At 45.3% G+C, this 16,316-nt stretch overlaps 1 protein-coding gene across 2 annotated transcripts; it reads left to right on the top strand.

Annotated features, from left to right (window-relative positions):
- The first annotated feature begins 747 nt into the window (after window positions 1–747).
- Window positions 748–5,355, top strand: COX20 (cytochrome c oxidase assembly factor COX20). Of its 2 annotated transcripts, none has more exons than XM_065835891.2 (4): window positions 748–864; window positions 2,979–3,093; window positions 3,236–3,299; window positions 3,878–5,355. In XM_065835891.2, the coding sequence occupies exons 1-4, from the start codon at window positions 832–834 to the stop codon at window positions 4,017–4,019; spliced, it is 354 nt and encodes a 117-aa protein (XP_065691963.1). In that variant the 5' UTR covers window positions 748–831; the 3' UTR covers window positions 4,020–5,355. The 2 variants fall into 2 exon arrangements, with proteins under 2 accessions (XP_065691963.1, XP_071662301.1); XM_071806200.1 differs by lacking the exon at window positions 748–864 and adding an exon at window positions 2,121–2,162.
- The last annotated feature ends 10,961 nt before the right edge of the window (window positions 5,356–16,316 follow it).

The following is a 16,316-nucleotide window of genomic DNA, read 5'->3' as shown; positions in this document are numbered from 1 at the left end:
ACGGAGGAGGGCGCTGCCATTAAACCCGCGCTGAGCACCGCGTTCTGCGGCAAGGCCCCAGAAGGCCACAGGGAGGCATATATGCCTGTAATACAGAAAGCCTTTTCCTTTCTACTTATTTACTGCACAACAAGAGAAAAATCTCATACTGAAAAAAAAAAAGCATCTCCAAGAACAGTTTCTGTGCACTCAGGCATTCTGGACAAGCACGTCCATTAACTATATTTGGACAAATACATGAAAAAGTTTAAAACAAGGGTCGAGCATAGCAGTGACGCGGCACCGGCCCGGCAGGGTGCCAGAGCCGCCTCTCTCACAGCAGCGAATTGTACAGCGGAGCCGCACGGCCGGCGAGGCGCCCGCGTGGCGCCGGGCCCTCATAGCGCTGCCGACGTCCACCGCGGCGGGGAGCGCCAAGCGGGCTCCCCGGGCCCGGGTGCCGCCGCGGCCTCTCCGCAGCGTAGCGCACCGCAGCGCTGGGGACAGGGCGCCGCGCGCGCCACGCGGAGGCGCGCGCCTGCAGCCTGAAGGAGGGGGAGGGGCGGGCTGAGCGCCAGCGCCGCTCGCCCTGCCCCCTCCCCGCGTGCGCGCGCGCGGCCCGCGCCGTGACCCATTTCACCGAACAAAGGATTTTGCTGGAATCTCAGCGCTGCACCTAAAATGGCGCCGGCGCGCTCGCCCGCCCCGCCCCCTCCGCGGGCACCATAGAGATGGGGCGGGTCGGAGCGGATAGAGTGGCTTCTCCATGTGCCTTCTCTAGGCCGCCGTAGTCCGGTGTCGCTGGTGCGCGGTGGGGGAGGGGGCGCGGGCTGGGTGAGGCGCTGTCACATCATGGCGGGCGAGGGCGACTCTGAGCCGAGGAAGGTAATGGAGGATGGGGGGCAGGCGGTGAGGGGCTCTTCCCGCCCCGCGAGCGACCGCAGCCAGTCCCCCTCCCCGGGGCGCTGCCCACCCCCTGGCACGCACCCCCGGCCAGCGGGAGGGAGCCGTGCCCGCTCCGACCCGCCCGGGCGGCGGGGCAGCCCTGGAGCGGCGGCCAAGAGGCGGCGCCGGTGGCTGGCGGCGCCGCGTCTGTGATCCCCAGGGGCGCAGGAGGCCGGCGGTGCGTGGGGCCTGTCACCGGTCGCTTCAGTGGAACGCGGCCGGGGGGAGGATAAGGAGGATGAGGCAGAGGCCGGCGGGGCTGTGGCGGTTCCCAGCACCTCAGGGCCAGCGTGGGCACAGGCGCAGCCGGCGCTCGGGACACGAGGGGTTGTCGCAGACCCGCCCCGCTGGTTTTGCTGCGGAGGGAACAATTGGGGATCAATGCGCGGAAACCGATGACAGAACCGAGGCTCTCCGGGGCCCAGGGGGTGGGGAGGGGGGTCTGTGATTGCTTTTCCACGGACCCCTCCACAGGACTCCCTCTTTGTGGGTGGAACGCCGTCATGATACTTGAGCCTTGGTAACGCCAGGAGTTAGCAATGGTTAGAGTCATAACGAGGGATTTCAAGGGTAGCAACAGGTGAAATACTATTTTAAAAGGATGCATCATGCTGCACGGATGTAGCAAAGATACCTTCTTAGCCAACAACAGCAACCTATCAAGTGACTTCTTCCATGTGAGAGTACTTGAAATTACTCATTAGGAGACTAGAACAACATAGACCAAATCCTTTTTGTCTCATTTGTACACAGGGATTATGTGGAAGCAGCTGATGGTCATCCATATGGCATGTAGATAAAATTATTGAGGGGATTTCCATACTTGCATACAAATCCAGCTGTTGCCAGATGCTTGTCAGCCCGGTTGCCACAGTCAGACATGACTTGTCTCGCAGGGTTGTTGGCCCTCCACAAATAGTTGAATATAGTACTCCATCCTCATAATCTACTTTGTCCAAGTAAATAGCTTTACAAAAAATGAAACCATTTAAAAATCTTTCAAGATTTTAGATGTGCAGTTGCACACATGATATTTAATGGTCTAAGGATTTAAACGCAATAGAATGAAAACAAATTCTCACACCATCCCTAACAAAAGAATTAATAGCAGAAAGATGTGCAGATGTTACTACAGTGCAGTTGCCTTAACCCTGACCCATGTCATCCTCAGGCCTTTTTGTTGCAGTTTCTCAGTCCTGCTTGTGGTGCCAATGTGGATTTGCAAGGATGTTTGTCAGGTGGGAAATAGGATTTGTAGTCAAGTTAAAAGACTTGGGTTATGCAGAACTCAGTGTCGGCATCCCTGAAATGAAAAATATATTTGCCAGTTCACAGTTGGGTTTATGAATGGCACATGTAATTCCCATTTGAAAAGTAAATAGAAAACTGATAGATGTAAGCTAGGGTATGTTATAAATGTGAGAGTATGAAATAATTTGAATATTTTTTACCAGTAAGTTCATTTGAAAACTTACATGCCATATATAGAAGAATTACTGTCCACAGCCCCTGCCTATATGTAGGATTTGAATAAAACTTTTATAAACCAGTAATTTTTAACATGCACGATCTCCAGTATTCAGGTTTGTTTGGTTGTTTGGTTTTGTTTTCTTTTAAGCACGTTTGCCTTTTCAAATATTAAAATTATGTGGCATAACTAACTGCACAATTGATTGTAACCTTCCCTGTTTGTTGTGATGTATGTTTTTGAAGAAAGATCATGGATTCTTAAGAGTTTTCTACCTCTTTTGGAGAGTGTAAGGGGAAAAAATGAAATACTATTTCTGTAATACTCTGTAGAAAGGATGGATCAGCAGGTTTGTACAACACAATGTCTCCTATATCAATAGTTAACTCTTCCAAAACTATTCCTGATACAGCTGTGCATGTTCAGTTTTGTTCAGAGATAACACTGAAAGTAGGAAATCCTTGAGTGTTTATTTTTGACTCTTGAGATAATAAGTCAGTTTTACAATGGAGTTGGCATCATAGACTTCTACAAAAGCAATTTAAAACATTTAGAGTGTGTGTTGTTTTTTTTTTTTTCCTTACAGTCCTTTAAACTCCTAGGATTTCTCGATGTTCAAAGCGTCCCATGTGCACGAGAATCAGTTCTCTATGGTTCCCTGGGATCTTTAGTTGTGGGTCTTGGACATTTTTTAGCAACAAGTACGTATTTATTTCTTCTGGGTTTTGTATATTTATTTGCCATGAAAAAATAGTTCCTTTTTGCTGTTATGTGTTATTAACAATGGGAAGTTATCCAATGTTTTTTCTCTAATTTTTTGGAGTATTTCTGTTTTTCTTTCAGGTAGAGTTAGAAGATCATGTGACTTTGCAGTTGGTGGCTTTATTTGCACAATGTTAGGATACTGGTATGTAAAACATTTCTTGAGTTTTGACAGACCTGTGTTGGCTGCTTTGTACGACATGATCCCTGTGTGACCTTTCATACTGCTTTTGAAGCTCCATTAAAAAATTGCCTAGCAAAGCGTCCTCTTCCTTCTCTCTGAAGTATTTCTTCTTCTGAAAGGACACAATTTCAGTGCATTTGGATCTTTGTTATTTTTTTTCAGCCTGCTATTCTTTCTTGAGTCCTAAGAGATCGAACCACCCAGTTATTTCCATCTTTCTTAATTACTCTGTTTTTCCTTCACATATATCATCCTTCTGTCCTAATTATAAAGAGAGCGTACTAAATGGTCATGAAATTAAGATCCAAGTTATAGAAATTAGCATTTTCCCTTGGACTTTCATATCCTGCTGCTCAGTGGCTACATAATGTTTGCCTTAAAGGAATAGCAGTTACCCTGCTATCTCCATTATGCATCATTTTGTAATGAATTTCACTAGGATTATTACGTGTGATTTCAACTGATTGAACAACTCTTGATTTGATCCTGTCACTCATATAAAGCAGGGAATCATGTTTTCTTTTCATCCCCTCCTCTAGGTTTTACTGCAGATACAATTTGGCCCAACAGAGGATCCGGCGAAGAATGCTGAAAGAAGGAATGAGAAACAAAATTTTATTTGAAGGCAGTTCTCTTGATCCAGAAAGAAAACAAACTGGCAATGAAAGGAGCGATTCATAGTCTACTGTAGAGGAATCTGTGCACTAATACAGCTTTGGGAGAAGGTGCTCCAGAAATGGCAGTCTTGCCTGTAAATGCATGAGGTGCCTAAGACTGGTAAATCATGGTGGTTTTCTTAGCAAATCCAAGCAAGAAGCCCATAGTGAATCTGTTAAGTCAGGATACAAGCCTTTCTTTGTTTCATATATGTATGTATGTATGTATATGATTCTGTCCACAGATAGGAATGACCTCCTATTAAACATTTGGGAGCTGGTGTGTTCTGTTACAGGGTCTCAGAAGATTAATGACATGTTCTGGGACTGCTTTACCTTCCATTATAAACAGAATCATAGAGTGGTTTTTTTTTTTTTTTTAGCGAAGTTGTAATTACATCTCATTTAAATACAGGAAAATACTTTAATCAGCTGTTCTCTGAGTAAGTGTATCCTTCAGTGCTACTGTTAGTTGTGCTGTTTGTGAAACAGGAAGATGTAGACAGCAGGTGAAGGCTTTGCTTGTGCAAGGTGGGTGATATCAATAGCCTTTGTGTCAGGGAATAGCTGCAGGATAACTTCAGATCATTTATGTACACTGTGAAGATGAAGGATTTCCATTTTCATTCTGTCTGTGCAAAACTAAGGATAGAATCACACTTCAGAAGCGGTCTAAGCTACGTAAGTAACTAGTCTTTTTACTTGAGTAAAAACCTTTTAAGACATTTCCTTACAACTGGTGGAATACTAATTTACATTATTTTTAAGTAGCAACAGTCAGTAATTTTTTTTTAAAAAGGCATGTTCTACTTGTTTACTTTACTGTACATTTTCAGTTAAAAGAAAAATCACTATATAATTTGAAGGAAACCATCTTATTTGGAAACATAGTGTTAGATCTAATTGCAGATTGGTAAAAGGATGAGTGATGGTATAATATTCCTTGCTTGTTTCCATCTACACCAATGACACAAAGTGTTTACTTTCTTTTACAAAAGGATTTCTAGTGTATGATGCTGTAAGCACTTTTGGTCTAAAGGCATTCACTGAGCAAATTCCTTTCCCCCCACCCTGTGCTTATCTGAGAGAGTTTGCGATCTGTTGTTAACTCAGGTAGGTGTGGGGAGGTTTGGGAATCCAGAGGTAAACAGCAGCATTGATCTACTTATTTAATCTGAAAATATACATCGAAGTACTAAACAAACATGCTGTTTACACTAAGATGATGAAACGTTTACCCTCTGTGGATTAGGGTCTTCCAAGAATAGAACACACCTATATACTCTGTTACCTTTTTTCCTCTATTCCTCGTGTTTCTTCTGGAGGAAACAATAAAGATAAATTTTATGGAGGACATGCAATTCAATAGTTTTATATAAAAGGTCTGCAGAAAACTTGAGATAGAGCAATGAACCACTTTCTGCCATCACTGCAAAATCTAAACTGGGAAGTTAACCAGTAGCTCACTCTTAATTCAGAAAAGAAGAACATTTCCCTTGGTTCTGTGCTGGGGGATGAGGGGGAGGGAAGCTCGTTCCCTCGGGATGGGCAGGAGGTGCTGCCTCTCAAAGCCCTGAGAGCGGCAGTGGGAAACTGAGCCAGCCCTAAAGCAGGGCTTAGCGAGCTCCTATTTTAATACACGGTTGAGTTCTTTCCTATCTGACCTAAGAAAAGACACTGCAGCTTAAGCAGGGGGGTCTTTTGGCTGCGAGGTCAGAGTTCAGCCGGGGAGTTGGGAAACAAAAGCACACAGATGATAATTTACTCTTTGGCAAAGAGCAGCGGCAGAGAAAAGAATGCTGTTTTGTACTGACAGGAAAGGCGTTAGCATGCGTGTTAAGGGCATCCTTCAAAATGCATAAGTGCTGTGAGTAGTCAAGAAAAAAGCATCACGGTACTGTGTAAATTAAAAAACCTGGGTGAAACTGCAGCGTTGGATCCTCTCTGGTGTTAGTTCATGTTGGTTTTAAGCTACTGCATTTAAGGATATTGGCTCAATAGCAGCTTAACTACAGTATTAGCAATTCTGGTCAGTAACTATGAAATTCTAGACGTATCCGCATTGCGCAGATAACCCGTCCAATCCTGCTGCTGCCTCACTGGGCAAAATGTAACACGAGTATGCCAGATGTTAACAGAAAAGTGGGGAAAGAGGTGATATGCATGCAGGCAGGCTGGCTGACGTGTTTGAGCTTTGCTGTCTAGTAAAAGGTGAGGTGGAACTGAGCTAACCAAAAGTCAGAGCCTTTGCTAAAGAGGCCAGGATGTTGGATAAGACAAGGAAGTCATGAGCAGGATGCAGTTGGTGAGAAGGGGAGAGCTTGCAGGAGCAGGGGGAAGGATGCTCATGATCAAACACGCAGGGGAGAAAGTCTGGTGTCATTCCTCCAAGTGCTGGCTACAGCTGCATCTGCGCCAGCTGTGGAAAGTGGATTGAAAGTGACTGATGGGTCATAAACCCCTGTTGAAAGGGTGAGGGACAGGACAAACCCCCCAAAATCTCAAAGATATTAGTTGTCATAAATTAAGATACATTCACAAGAAAATAAAAGTTGTAGTAACTTAAGTAATTTTAACATTTGGAAACAATTTCCTGACTATCTTTTAAATTGGTGGCTTGTATCCCTATTAATGCTATTTTTAAATTTTAAGTCATTGTTGGAAACACATAGCATGCATCTGTGTTTTATTATTGGACTTGATATTGTTAAGTATTGCTGCTAATGACAGATGTGATAGTCCTTGTTGAGGTTCAAAATATTCCCCAAATTCGAATGTGCCAGACAGTTACTAGAAAGGAAGATAAATAGTAATTGTGAAGGTGTTTGGTTTTCAGCCCTCTGGAGGAACCTTTAAAAGGAGAGAATGAAGTATAGCGACTTTAAGCTATAAAGTTGCTAAAATCTTGTCTATTATACTGACAGTTGCCTTACTTTGTCACTACATGGTGACGAACAAGCACACTTAGTTTTTGTTTCTGAAGTTAGTAAAATCCCCCCTTAAAGCCATCTAAAACACCCCCAAAATAAGCAGATGGGTTTACAGCCCATTGGCTCCTCCACACCTTCCTGCTCCCACAGGAGCGATGTCCCCGGGCAGAGGGGTTTGCCAGGAGGGACAGTCAGTGTCAAAGCAACAGGCAAAAAGGTGGCAATCAGAGTTAGTTGCCAGCTCAGTCATTAGAGGACAGAGTGATCAGGTCGCCTCTGCTCTTCAGTGCTTCTCACTGAAGCAAACGTAATATTTCAGGCATTGATAGTTGTGACAGGCTCAAAACCCAAGAACTGCTTTGAAGTTGACAGCAGAAGCAACTACAACTGTCATCCCCAACTCGACATTTACACCATAACCCAAGCAGAAATTTTTGGCAGGTAATGTTGGCATTGCCTTCTCGCTGCATTTTGTAGGTTCCCAGGCTATTTTGTGCATTGCCACCACCCCCTCCAAGTCTCGGAGTGCTGCAAAGGAGAGGTCACCTCTTGTTGTTAACAGGTGAGTCTGGCTTTTGGTAGGGTGATTCTTTTAGGGCTGGGGAAGCACATTTGTTATTTGTGGTGGAAGCAACCCAGGTAACAATGAAGTACTGTGTGGACTCGGTTGTAATGAGCTCCCAAGTGAAAGATTTTTCTCCAGCTTACAGTAATTCCCACACTCCTCTCATTCCAGGCTCAGTGGTTTCCAGTGAAAGTTGTTTGGCTTACTCCATTTGAAGTTTGAAACAAACACGTGATTGCCTTGAAAAACTGATCGAAACAAAGTCTTTACAATATGCCTATATGATCAAGGGATGATCTTTTGATGATTTATTTTTTTAATTTGAAGAACCAAGAACTAATTAAATGTCAGAAGTAGAGCTGAGCTTTGGTTAATGTGCCTCAAGGCCTTGGAACATACATCTAATGCTTAAAATGAAAACATTACACCAAGTATGGCTGTTAAACCTTTAAAGGGGGTGGGAGACCAGGCTGATGAAGAAAAGAGAAGAAAGGGTAAAGCCTTGGATGAGACAACGTGAGTAAAACACAGACTTTTATTCATGGCCACCAAAACTCTAAGACTGTGTGTAGGCACCCACGTTTTCACGTGCTATTTATTTCTGCCTGGGCTCAAAGTTTGCCTGCGAGCCATCTAGCAGTGTTCCTGCAGGAATAGGTCACAGCATCCCTGTGTCTGCTGGTTTTAAAGATTAAGAGCACTTTGTTCTGAGGAGGATATTTTAATCCTTCCAAGCTTCTGTCATCTGCCATAAGCAAGACTGCGTCACAGCCCTCAGCTCTCCTGAACATGCCAGGAGCCCACTGGCAGTACACGATATGTACTGTGAGAGCAGACAATTACCTCTGCAGGGCTCTTTTGACTGGCCACAGCTCCAAAATACCCATCCTGCCTATAGTGGTGATGGATTTAACAGAAACAAAGACTTGTCTTCATGCTTTGAAGAGAGTGAAACACAAGCTTTGCTTGTTTTTTAAACTCCTTGTTTATTCTGTTCAGTGCTATTACAAAGAGCAGCAGGTGTGCACTCAGCCAGCATGGCCTCTCTCCCCAGACAACTGATCTTCATCTCTCCTTTTGGTGGCAAATGGCTTGTGATCAACTCCAGTGATCACAGTGTTCATTTACGTATGAGTTGTCTTGGCCTTCAAGCCTGTATGTATGTTCATGACAGGTTTTTGGAGGTCACCTACAAGCTTTGCAACTCTGGTTGGTATTCATGCTTTCCATCACCCAGATCAAGAGTTTTCACCATCTTTGCTAGGTTGCCAAACCAAACATAGTGAGAGAAGTGTTTCTGGTGGATGGAGATGTACTGGTGGATGAAAGGTTGGACATGAGCTGGCAATCTGCGCTTGCACCCCAGAAGACCAGTCGTATCTGGGGCTACATCAAAAAGAGCGTGGCCAGCAGGTCAGGTCAGGGAGGTGATTCTGCCCCTCTGTTCTGCTCTGGTGAGACCCCACCTGGAGTCCTGTGTCCAGCTCTGTACCTTGGCACAAGAAAGACATGGACCTGTTGGAGGGCCACAAAAATGATCAGAGGGCTGGAGCACCTCTCCTGTGAGGACAGGCTGAGAGGGTTGGGGTTGTTCAGCCTGGAGGAAGAGAAGGCTCTGGCGAGACCTTATTGTGGCCTTTCTGTGCTTAAAAGAAGCCTATAAGAAAGATGGGGACAGACAGTTTAGCAGGGTCTGTTATGAGAGGACAAGGAGTGATGGTTTTAAATTGAAGGAGTGGAGATTCAGGCTACATATTGAGGAAGAAACTTTTTACAGTGAGGCTGGTGAAACGCTGGCCCAGGTTGCCCAGAGAGGTGGTAGATGTCCCATCCCTGGAGATACACAAAACCAGGCCAGATAGGGCTCCAAGCAACCTGGTGTAGTTGAAGATGTCTCTGCTCATTGCAGGGGGCTTGGAGTAACTGACCTTTGAAGGTCCTTTCCAACCCAAACTATTCTACAATTCTCCACCACCTCATCACTGTGACTCTTTGCGCAGGTGCTGCAGAAACAGGATGAGAGATCCACCCAGCCCATTTGCCGAAGGCTCCTTCTTCTGAGCAAATTTCCAGTCAGGGTGCCTACAATCCCCACCCACAGAATATTTGGGATATGTTACTTCAGCAATTAAAGGGAAGCTAACGTTCCCTTCCCTGTATGGAAATATTCAGGCTCTGGGTGGGACAGACAACAGCAACATCATTGAAGGTACAGAGCCAATCACTCACTTATTATTCGGCAGATACATTATCATAAACTGCTGTTGCAGAAGTTCTTCATAGAGCCATTATAGAGAAAAAAATATTTCCAGTGGCCTGTTCCTCAAAATAGAGAGGATGATGCTCTGTTCAGTCCCCCAAACAAATCTGGAACTACCAGTGATTATTGCTTGCTGTGCTTAGAATGCATTCACCCAGCATTTATAGCCCTTGAGGGTCACCCTGAGGCAGCATTGGGAGGCTGTGACAGAACCTGTTTGACTTGGTTTCTTGTCTCTGAGAGAATCCAAGTGCCATGTTCTTCAGTAACTGCCTACTCAGACTCCCAGATGGGTAAAAAGAGCTCAGCTCACTAAGTGTCCCAAAGTCCCCTCAAACCACTGCTGCGGAGGGCTTCTTGCTGCTAAGAAGCACAATGGGCCTCTCAATCCCAAAAAACACTCACCATTCATTTCTACTCACCATTTGTATATCACAATTCATGCTTCTACTGGAACATCATACCTAAGCTTGTACCCCTCTGTCGCCCACATGTGCACTCTAGGGATAACCTAAGAGATGCTTCTCAAGAGCATCTAAGTGGGGTCACAGAGTGACCCAAACAGCCACTCCCTTGGAATAACCTTCAGCTGGAGCAGAGCAGGAGCTGCCCATTGCACACACGCAGGCAGCCACGCTCCGCGCACTTCGGCAGTGCTCCATCTCTGAGAACCACAAGGCTGTGACACACAATAAACCACAGCCCTGTAGTAAATCACGTACTCCTGGTGTTGCAGCGAACCTGGCCGAGTTCAGAGGAGTTCAGTTACTGATACATCAGAAACACCATCCATCTGCTGGTGACCTCTGGTGGGACCCACACAAACCGGAATGCTGAAGATGCAGCCACCAGTCAAGGAGGAACCCCTGCACTCCCTCCCTTCCCCCACCAGCTTTTCGGTTGCTTTCAGCAGTGAAATTTCACTGGTTTGCTCTGGAACTAGGTATGATACTTAGACTTAGCGCTTGCTGGACAATACACCTTTTAAGGTAGTAGTTATCTATAAAAGCATACTAATTCGTGAAAGTTTCTCCTCCTCATTTTCTGTGCTAGGATCTGCCAAAAGAAACTGTTGGAGCCTCTGGTTTCCCTTTTGTGGGTGTTTCCTTAAAGGAAAAAATAAAAAAGGCCTGGCCGGCCGCCAAGCCAAGGAGGCACATAAATATTCCTGGGCTGCACCAACAGGGCTGCTAAAGCAGTAGCAGCAGCCCCCTCCTGAGCATGCCCAGCAGCCACTGGGGAGAAGTTGTTTTTTTCGGAAGCATCTCCTGGTCTCCACCACCGAGCAGACCATGGAGCTTCCTCAGCGCCAAGCAGGGCTGGGCTCAGCACGCCGCTCTGTGGACTGGGGCGCTGGATTGCAGCAATTCTGCCACCTCCTCCTTTCTGTCAGAGAAAGTGCCTCCTATGGTGGTGCGTACGGGAGCCAGCTGGTTGGCTCAAGCACTGGCAGCCGGTGTGGTGCTCAGTGGCCCCTGCTCCACACAGGAGATACTTTCCTTCTCTTTGTAAAAAAACAGGCAGGCAAGTTAATACAAAAGCTATGACTGAAGGAATGTCTTAGGTCTGGAAACCAAATGTGCTTGTGATGTTTAACCGCTGCATTCTCCAAAAAAGTAAGTACTGAAATAGTTCTTATCATGCTATCACAGCTGCTTTCTCCGAGATCTCTCAGAGCACAGGGGGGGAATACACAAGGCATTTAACTTGAACAAGTAACTTATGTCTAGCATTTCTTTTTGAGATTCTTGGCTTACTATTTAACAATTCAATAAATTACCTTTCTTTAAAATTATTATGATTACCAGGGTAGCTGCTTGCATAAAAGAGTGTACACTAAAGGCTGGGAACCAGCTAGCTGAATAGCCACCCTGCTGAAAAGGATAGGACCAACAGTGGACGCCAAGTTGAACATGAGCCAAGAGAGTGTTCTCATTGCAAATAAGGCAAACCACAGTCTGGACTCCATCAGGAAGTGTGTGGCCAACAAATCACGGGACGCACTTATCTCCCAGTACGTGACACTGCTGAGGCGGTGCATCCAATATTGCTACCCAGCTTTGGGCCTCATGGTCAACAAGGATGTTGAAAAAACACAGAGGCTTCAGTGAAGGGCTCCTAAGGTATTCAAGGAGCTTGAGCACGTGTCCTCTGGAAAAAAAGTGGAAGGAGTTGAACTTAGTCTGAGGAGCAGGTTGTGGGGTGACCTAAGAACCACTTAATGTTATCTGCAGGACGGTTGTAAAGATGGAGCCAAGATGGTGCAGTGGGGCTATGGCTGCAAACCCTAGCTTGGGAGCTTCTGAACAGGCAGCAGGACAAAGTGTTTTACTTTGAGGGCAGTGCAGTACTGGAATGGGTCCCCAGAGAGGTGGTGTGATTTCCACCCTTGTACATCTTCAAGCTTCAGATAGACAAAGCTCCGGCTGACCGGAGTACTAGTGCCAGTCCTGCTGCAAGCTGGAGGCTGGACTACATCTCCAGAGGACCTTGCAAACAACATTTCTGCAATTCTGCGACCTACTGAGAGATGGCGAATCCACAAAACCCAAGGCAGAAAAAGCCAAGTGCAGAGGATCACCCTACAACAGCATCCTTTTTTTTCTTTCTTTTGGGAATTCAGTTGCCCGCAATGCAGTGCTCCCAGGCTGGGCTGGAGGCCCCACAGCACCCCAGGTGCTCCAACAGTGGCAGAGAGTATGAAGCAAAGACAAAGCATGCACAATGTGGAGCTGCCAGGCTTTGGGTATGTGGCTCCACTGCTCACAGCCTGCACGTGATGCTGCCTGTGGACCCACCTCTGGTAGCTCAGCTGTTGTCAAATCTTGTTTCTCAGCATGATGTGAACAAACCCCAAGTGACAATTCTTTCAGAAAAAATATTACAGTAAATACCTCCAAGAAGGCTTACTGTTTCCTCTTCCCCCGCCCCCTTACTACCTTCTTACCACAAAGACTAAAGTCCTTTTATCATTCAAGGGCTTATCTACTTGTTCAACAGCTCTGAAAGTTCAACAGAACTGAAAGTTCAGCAGAGACTAAAGAAGAGAATTGAGCCTTTCCTGCATCTCTCATCTTGTAAACAACCACTGGTATTTTAAGTGTGCATTTACATCCAGGGATATCTTCAGCACTATTCTGGGCTTTTTTATTTTACAGCATTCCTGGGCACTTGCACCATGAGTGCTCCTCGTCAGCACAGACCTCCCCACCTCTCAGGTGAACCAGTTTTCCTTGAACTTGGTGGGAAACCTCTGGAGCACAGAGTAGCAGAAGAGCTGAGGTGACATAAATGAGGGCTGCACTCAGACCAGAACAAGCATACTTGCTTTTTTTTTTAATGCCTCATTAGTTATCAGAGGTCTGCTAGTAAGCAGCTGCCTGTAGGGAGAACTACACTGAGTAAAAATGAGTGACTTTTCAATTCTTGTGCACTAACCAGGCAGCAGATCCCCAAATTATTATTTGGTGTAAATTGCACCTGACGTTGACTACCAAATGGTATATTTTTTTTTCTGAGCGTGAAAAAGTTTGAGGGAAAAATTGGCTGAGCTGTCTAACCCATAGTTTCCATTTCAGTAACGTTTAGAAGCAAATTTACTCTGCAGATCAGAGATAGTCTACTAAACCAGAAAAGAGAACAAAGAACTTGTTCAAAAGTAACACTTGTGTATTGTCACCCATATGAGTAATTATATTACAAGTCACGGGTTTTGTTCGGGTTTTTTTTTTTTTTGGGGGGGTTTGTTTGTCAACATCAAAAGAGGAAAAACAAAGGCAAATGTAACAAACAATATGTTAAGCATTTAGCATCTTTTTTTAAGATACAGCTGAGTTTACGTAGCAACCGGTTCACTGCTGGATCTTCCTGCCGCTCCCAGTACTGGCAGAAAGACAAACTGAGGCAACAGCCACATCCAGAGCAATTACAGGCCAAGTCCTGATTTCAGCCGATTCCCTGCAGCACCTGGCTCTGGAGAGGCCTGCTGCACTGGAGGGGATGGCTCGTGCCTTGGTCACTGGACAAAAGGAGAAAAGCTGCACACAACTAATTGCTAATCTGCTATTAAAGCTAAACAAACAAAAAAAAAACAGACCTTTTTGCCCCCTCCACCTATGCAGGGTGGCTTTGTCTAAGATGAGGTGACTAGTGCATGAGGGAAACGCTGCTCTATCTCCACCATAGCCAGTCTAACACAGGAGCTGCAAAGCTGCTCTTCTGAATTTCCGCTTTCCTCTCAGCAGCTTTTTCTGACATGCTGGAGCTCTCCCCATCCTCCACAGCACTTCAGGCTAAGACAGCTACAGACGTACTTTCCAACTTAGTAGTTCACAACTACAGTATATGCACCCTTGTTCACTTGGGTGAGTCCAACTCCAGCAGTTAAACAGCTGCAGAAGTATTAAAGTACCTCACCTCCCTCTGTAACTCAGTTTGATGTTTTGTGGCTTAGTCCGAGGTCACACTTCTAGAAAGCACTGACCTGGTTTTCAAAAAGGTTACAAGTAAAGAAACCTCTGGATCTTAAAAAATTACTTCATCACCTATTTCTATTAAAAAATATTGCTCAAAAGTGTTGTAAGAGATTGAAAAAAACCAAAAAAATAGTGGCTTACATCATGAAGATTTTTTTTTTTAATGCAAGTGGAATGGACTGCATGTGGCATTGTCAGAACACAGGTTTAATTCGTTCTGAGAACTGGGCAGAATTTCTAAAAACATCTTAACTGATCAAGAATTATTCTGCATTAGGCACTGAAAGAAATTCCTGTACAGGTGCCACCTGGGCTGAGCTTCTACACACATACACGACAGCAGAGCTGAGTGCTCTCCGTGCAGCATGCTACAAGGGCTAGCTCACAACAGCAGAGCTGCGGTTTGGGGACAAGGATCTTGTAACACACCTCAGAACAGCAGCCAGGCCCTGATGTCCCATGAGTAAGTCCACTTACAAAATGCAGCTACTCTCAGAGTGCCAGGACACAGCCCCTTGCCACTGCCAGGGTGTGTCAGGGAAGCACCTGTTTACACTGTGTGTATCCTAGCGACTGTTACTAGCAAAGGCAGAAATACAACTGGTGTATTTAAGTAGGAACTTCCTCCTGAGATATCCAGCCCAACATGCCTTAAATCTATGGCTACACACAGAGCTGCATTGTGCAATGCACGGTGGCTACAACCCGTTTTAAGATGAGAGAAGGTACCAGCTTCAGCAGACAGGGCTGTGAGGGGAGTGCCAGCAGCAGCGACATTCCTGCTACCACTGCCAGCAGCCGCACAGAGATCAGATGCCACATTCCTGCCGCCACCAAACCAGGTCCAAGTTTCTCCAGGTTCGTACTCCATCAGAAAACCCAAACGTAGCCCCCAAACCCATGCTGTGTCACTAGTGCCTGCACCACCACTACCAGCAGCATGACTGCTGTAATACAGGGACTTGCCTTATATAAAAAAGCCCTTATAGGCTGCAAGAAGTTACTCAACAGATGGCCCAACACTCTCCTCCTTTCTGTACCCACCAGCTACATTTTCCATTGCCTTTTGTAAATGCAACCTGGAAGTGTTTTACTAATCATGATTTTCTAGGTAACAGCTCCTCCGTACAAGCCACTCTCACATGGCAAAATAAACCCCTTCCCTAACAATAATCAGGCAAGATAAACTGAGGGAGTCTCTCCTTTGGGGGTGGGACATGAAGACTCAAATATTCAAGTACTGGTCACCACTCTTCTGTGAGAGATGTGGCACGTATTTAGATTTTCATACCCTCTTTCTGAACTACAGTGGTGCTTATGTTGAAGCTGCTTTGAATTCTGCATCTCACACAGGCTGCACATTTATTGCTGAACTTATCAAAACTGCTTTTTTCATATAGGGATATTTTTAGCAGAGATACTAGTCTTCCACGTGTAAGACAGTTGAAGCACTTCTCATGTGTAGCTTTTTTTCTTTAAACACCATGTATTGAAGAATTGAAAACAAAACATCCCAGACTTTTCAATTAAAATACAAGCTTTACAACCACATAGGAAGTGTAGGCTCTTATATTTCAGTTTAAGACTATATAACTTTATAGAGTACCAAAATAAGCAAAGGATCAGCACTCCATACAAAGTGTTAGTTCTTGTGAGAAGGGTAGAAGGGAGATGGACTTTAATTACACTAAACCTTTTTGCAAGTCTAAAGAAAATTCCATTTCAGCAAAACAGATTCGGGGTTAGATTCCCCATATTTCTAGTTCATTAAATATAGTGTTTCTTTAAAGACAATTTACATTTTTCTCATTCAAAGTAAAGGGATGACTTAAAGCAATATTAACAAAGAGGTGGTGCTGTTAATGTTTAATGTCAATAAGCAATGTCATTTGCTATAAAGGCTAGAAGAGCAACACAACTTTATCTTAACTTCTGACAACTACTAGAAATCGACTAACGTTTGAGGAAAGTTTCAAGCCCCCTGCTCTGGCTGCAGCTCTGGGCCGGTGAGCCTGCGCCGCCTGCCCGCTGCCACCCCACACCTCAGCAGGCAAAGCCCAGCGCCCAGCTGCTGGCACTGACATGTGCTCAC

The sequence above is a fragment of the Patagioenas fasciata genome, chromosome 3 (assembly GCF_037038585.1).
Source record: "Patagioenas fasciata isolate bPatFas1 chromosome 3, bPatFas1.hap1, whole genome shotgun sequence".
In the NCBI taxonomy this organism is placed as follows: domain Eukaryota; kingdom Metazoa; phylum Chordata; class Aves; order Columbiformes; family Columbidae; genus Patagioenas; species Patagioenas fasciata.
The sequence above is the reverse complement of the archived record's forward strand: the minus strand, read 5'-3'. Positions and strand labels throughout refer to the sequence as shown.

Bases quoted from the DNA above. Each gene is read 5' to 3' on its own strand.
- COX20 (XM_065835891.2), top strand. From the start codon at position 832: ATGGCGGGCGAGGGCGACTCTGAGCCGAGGAAG. The intron at 865-2,978 runs GTAATGGAGGAT...TTTTCCTTACAG, and splicing joins GCGACTCTGAGCCGAGGAAG to TCCTTTAAACTCCTAGGATT. The intron at 3,094-3,235 runs GTACGTATTTAT...TTTTTCTTTCAG, and splicing joins TGGACATTTTTTAGCAACAA to GTAGAGTTAGAAGATCATGT.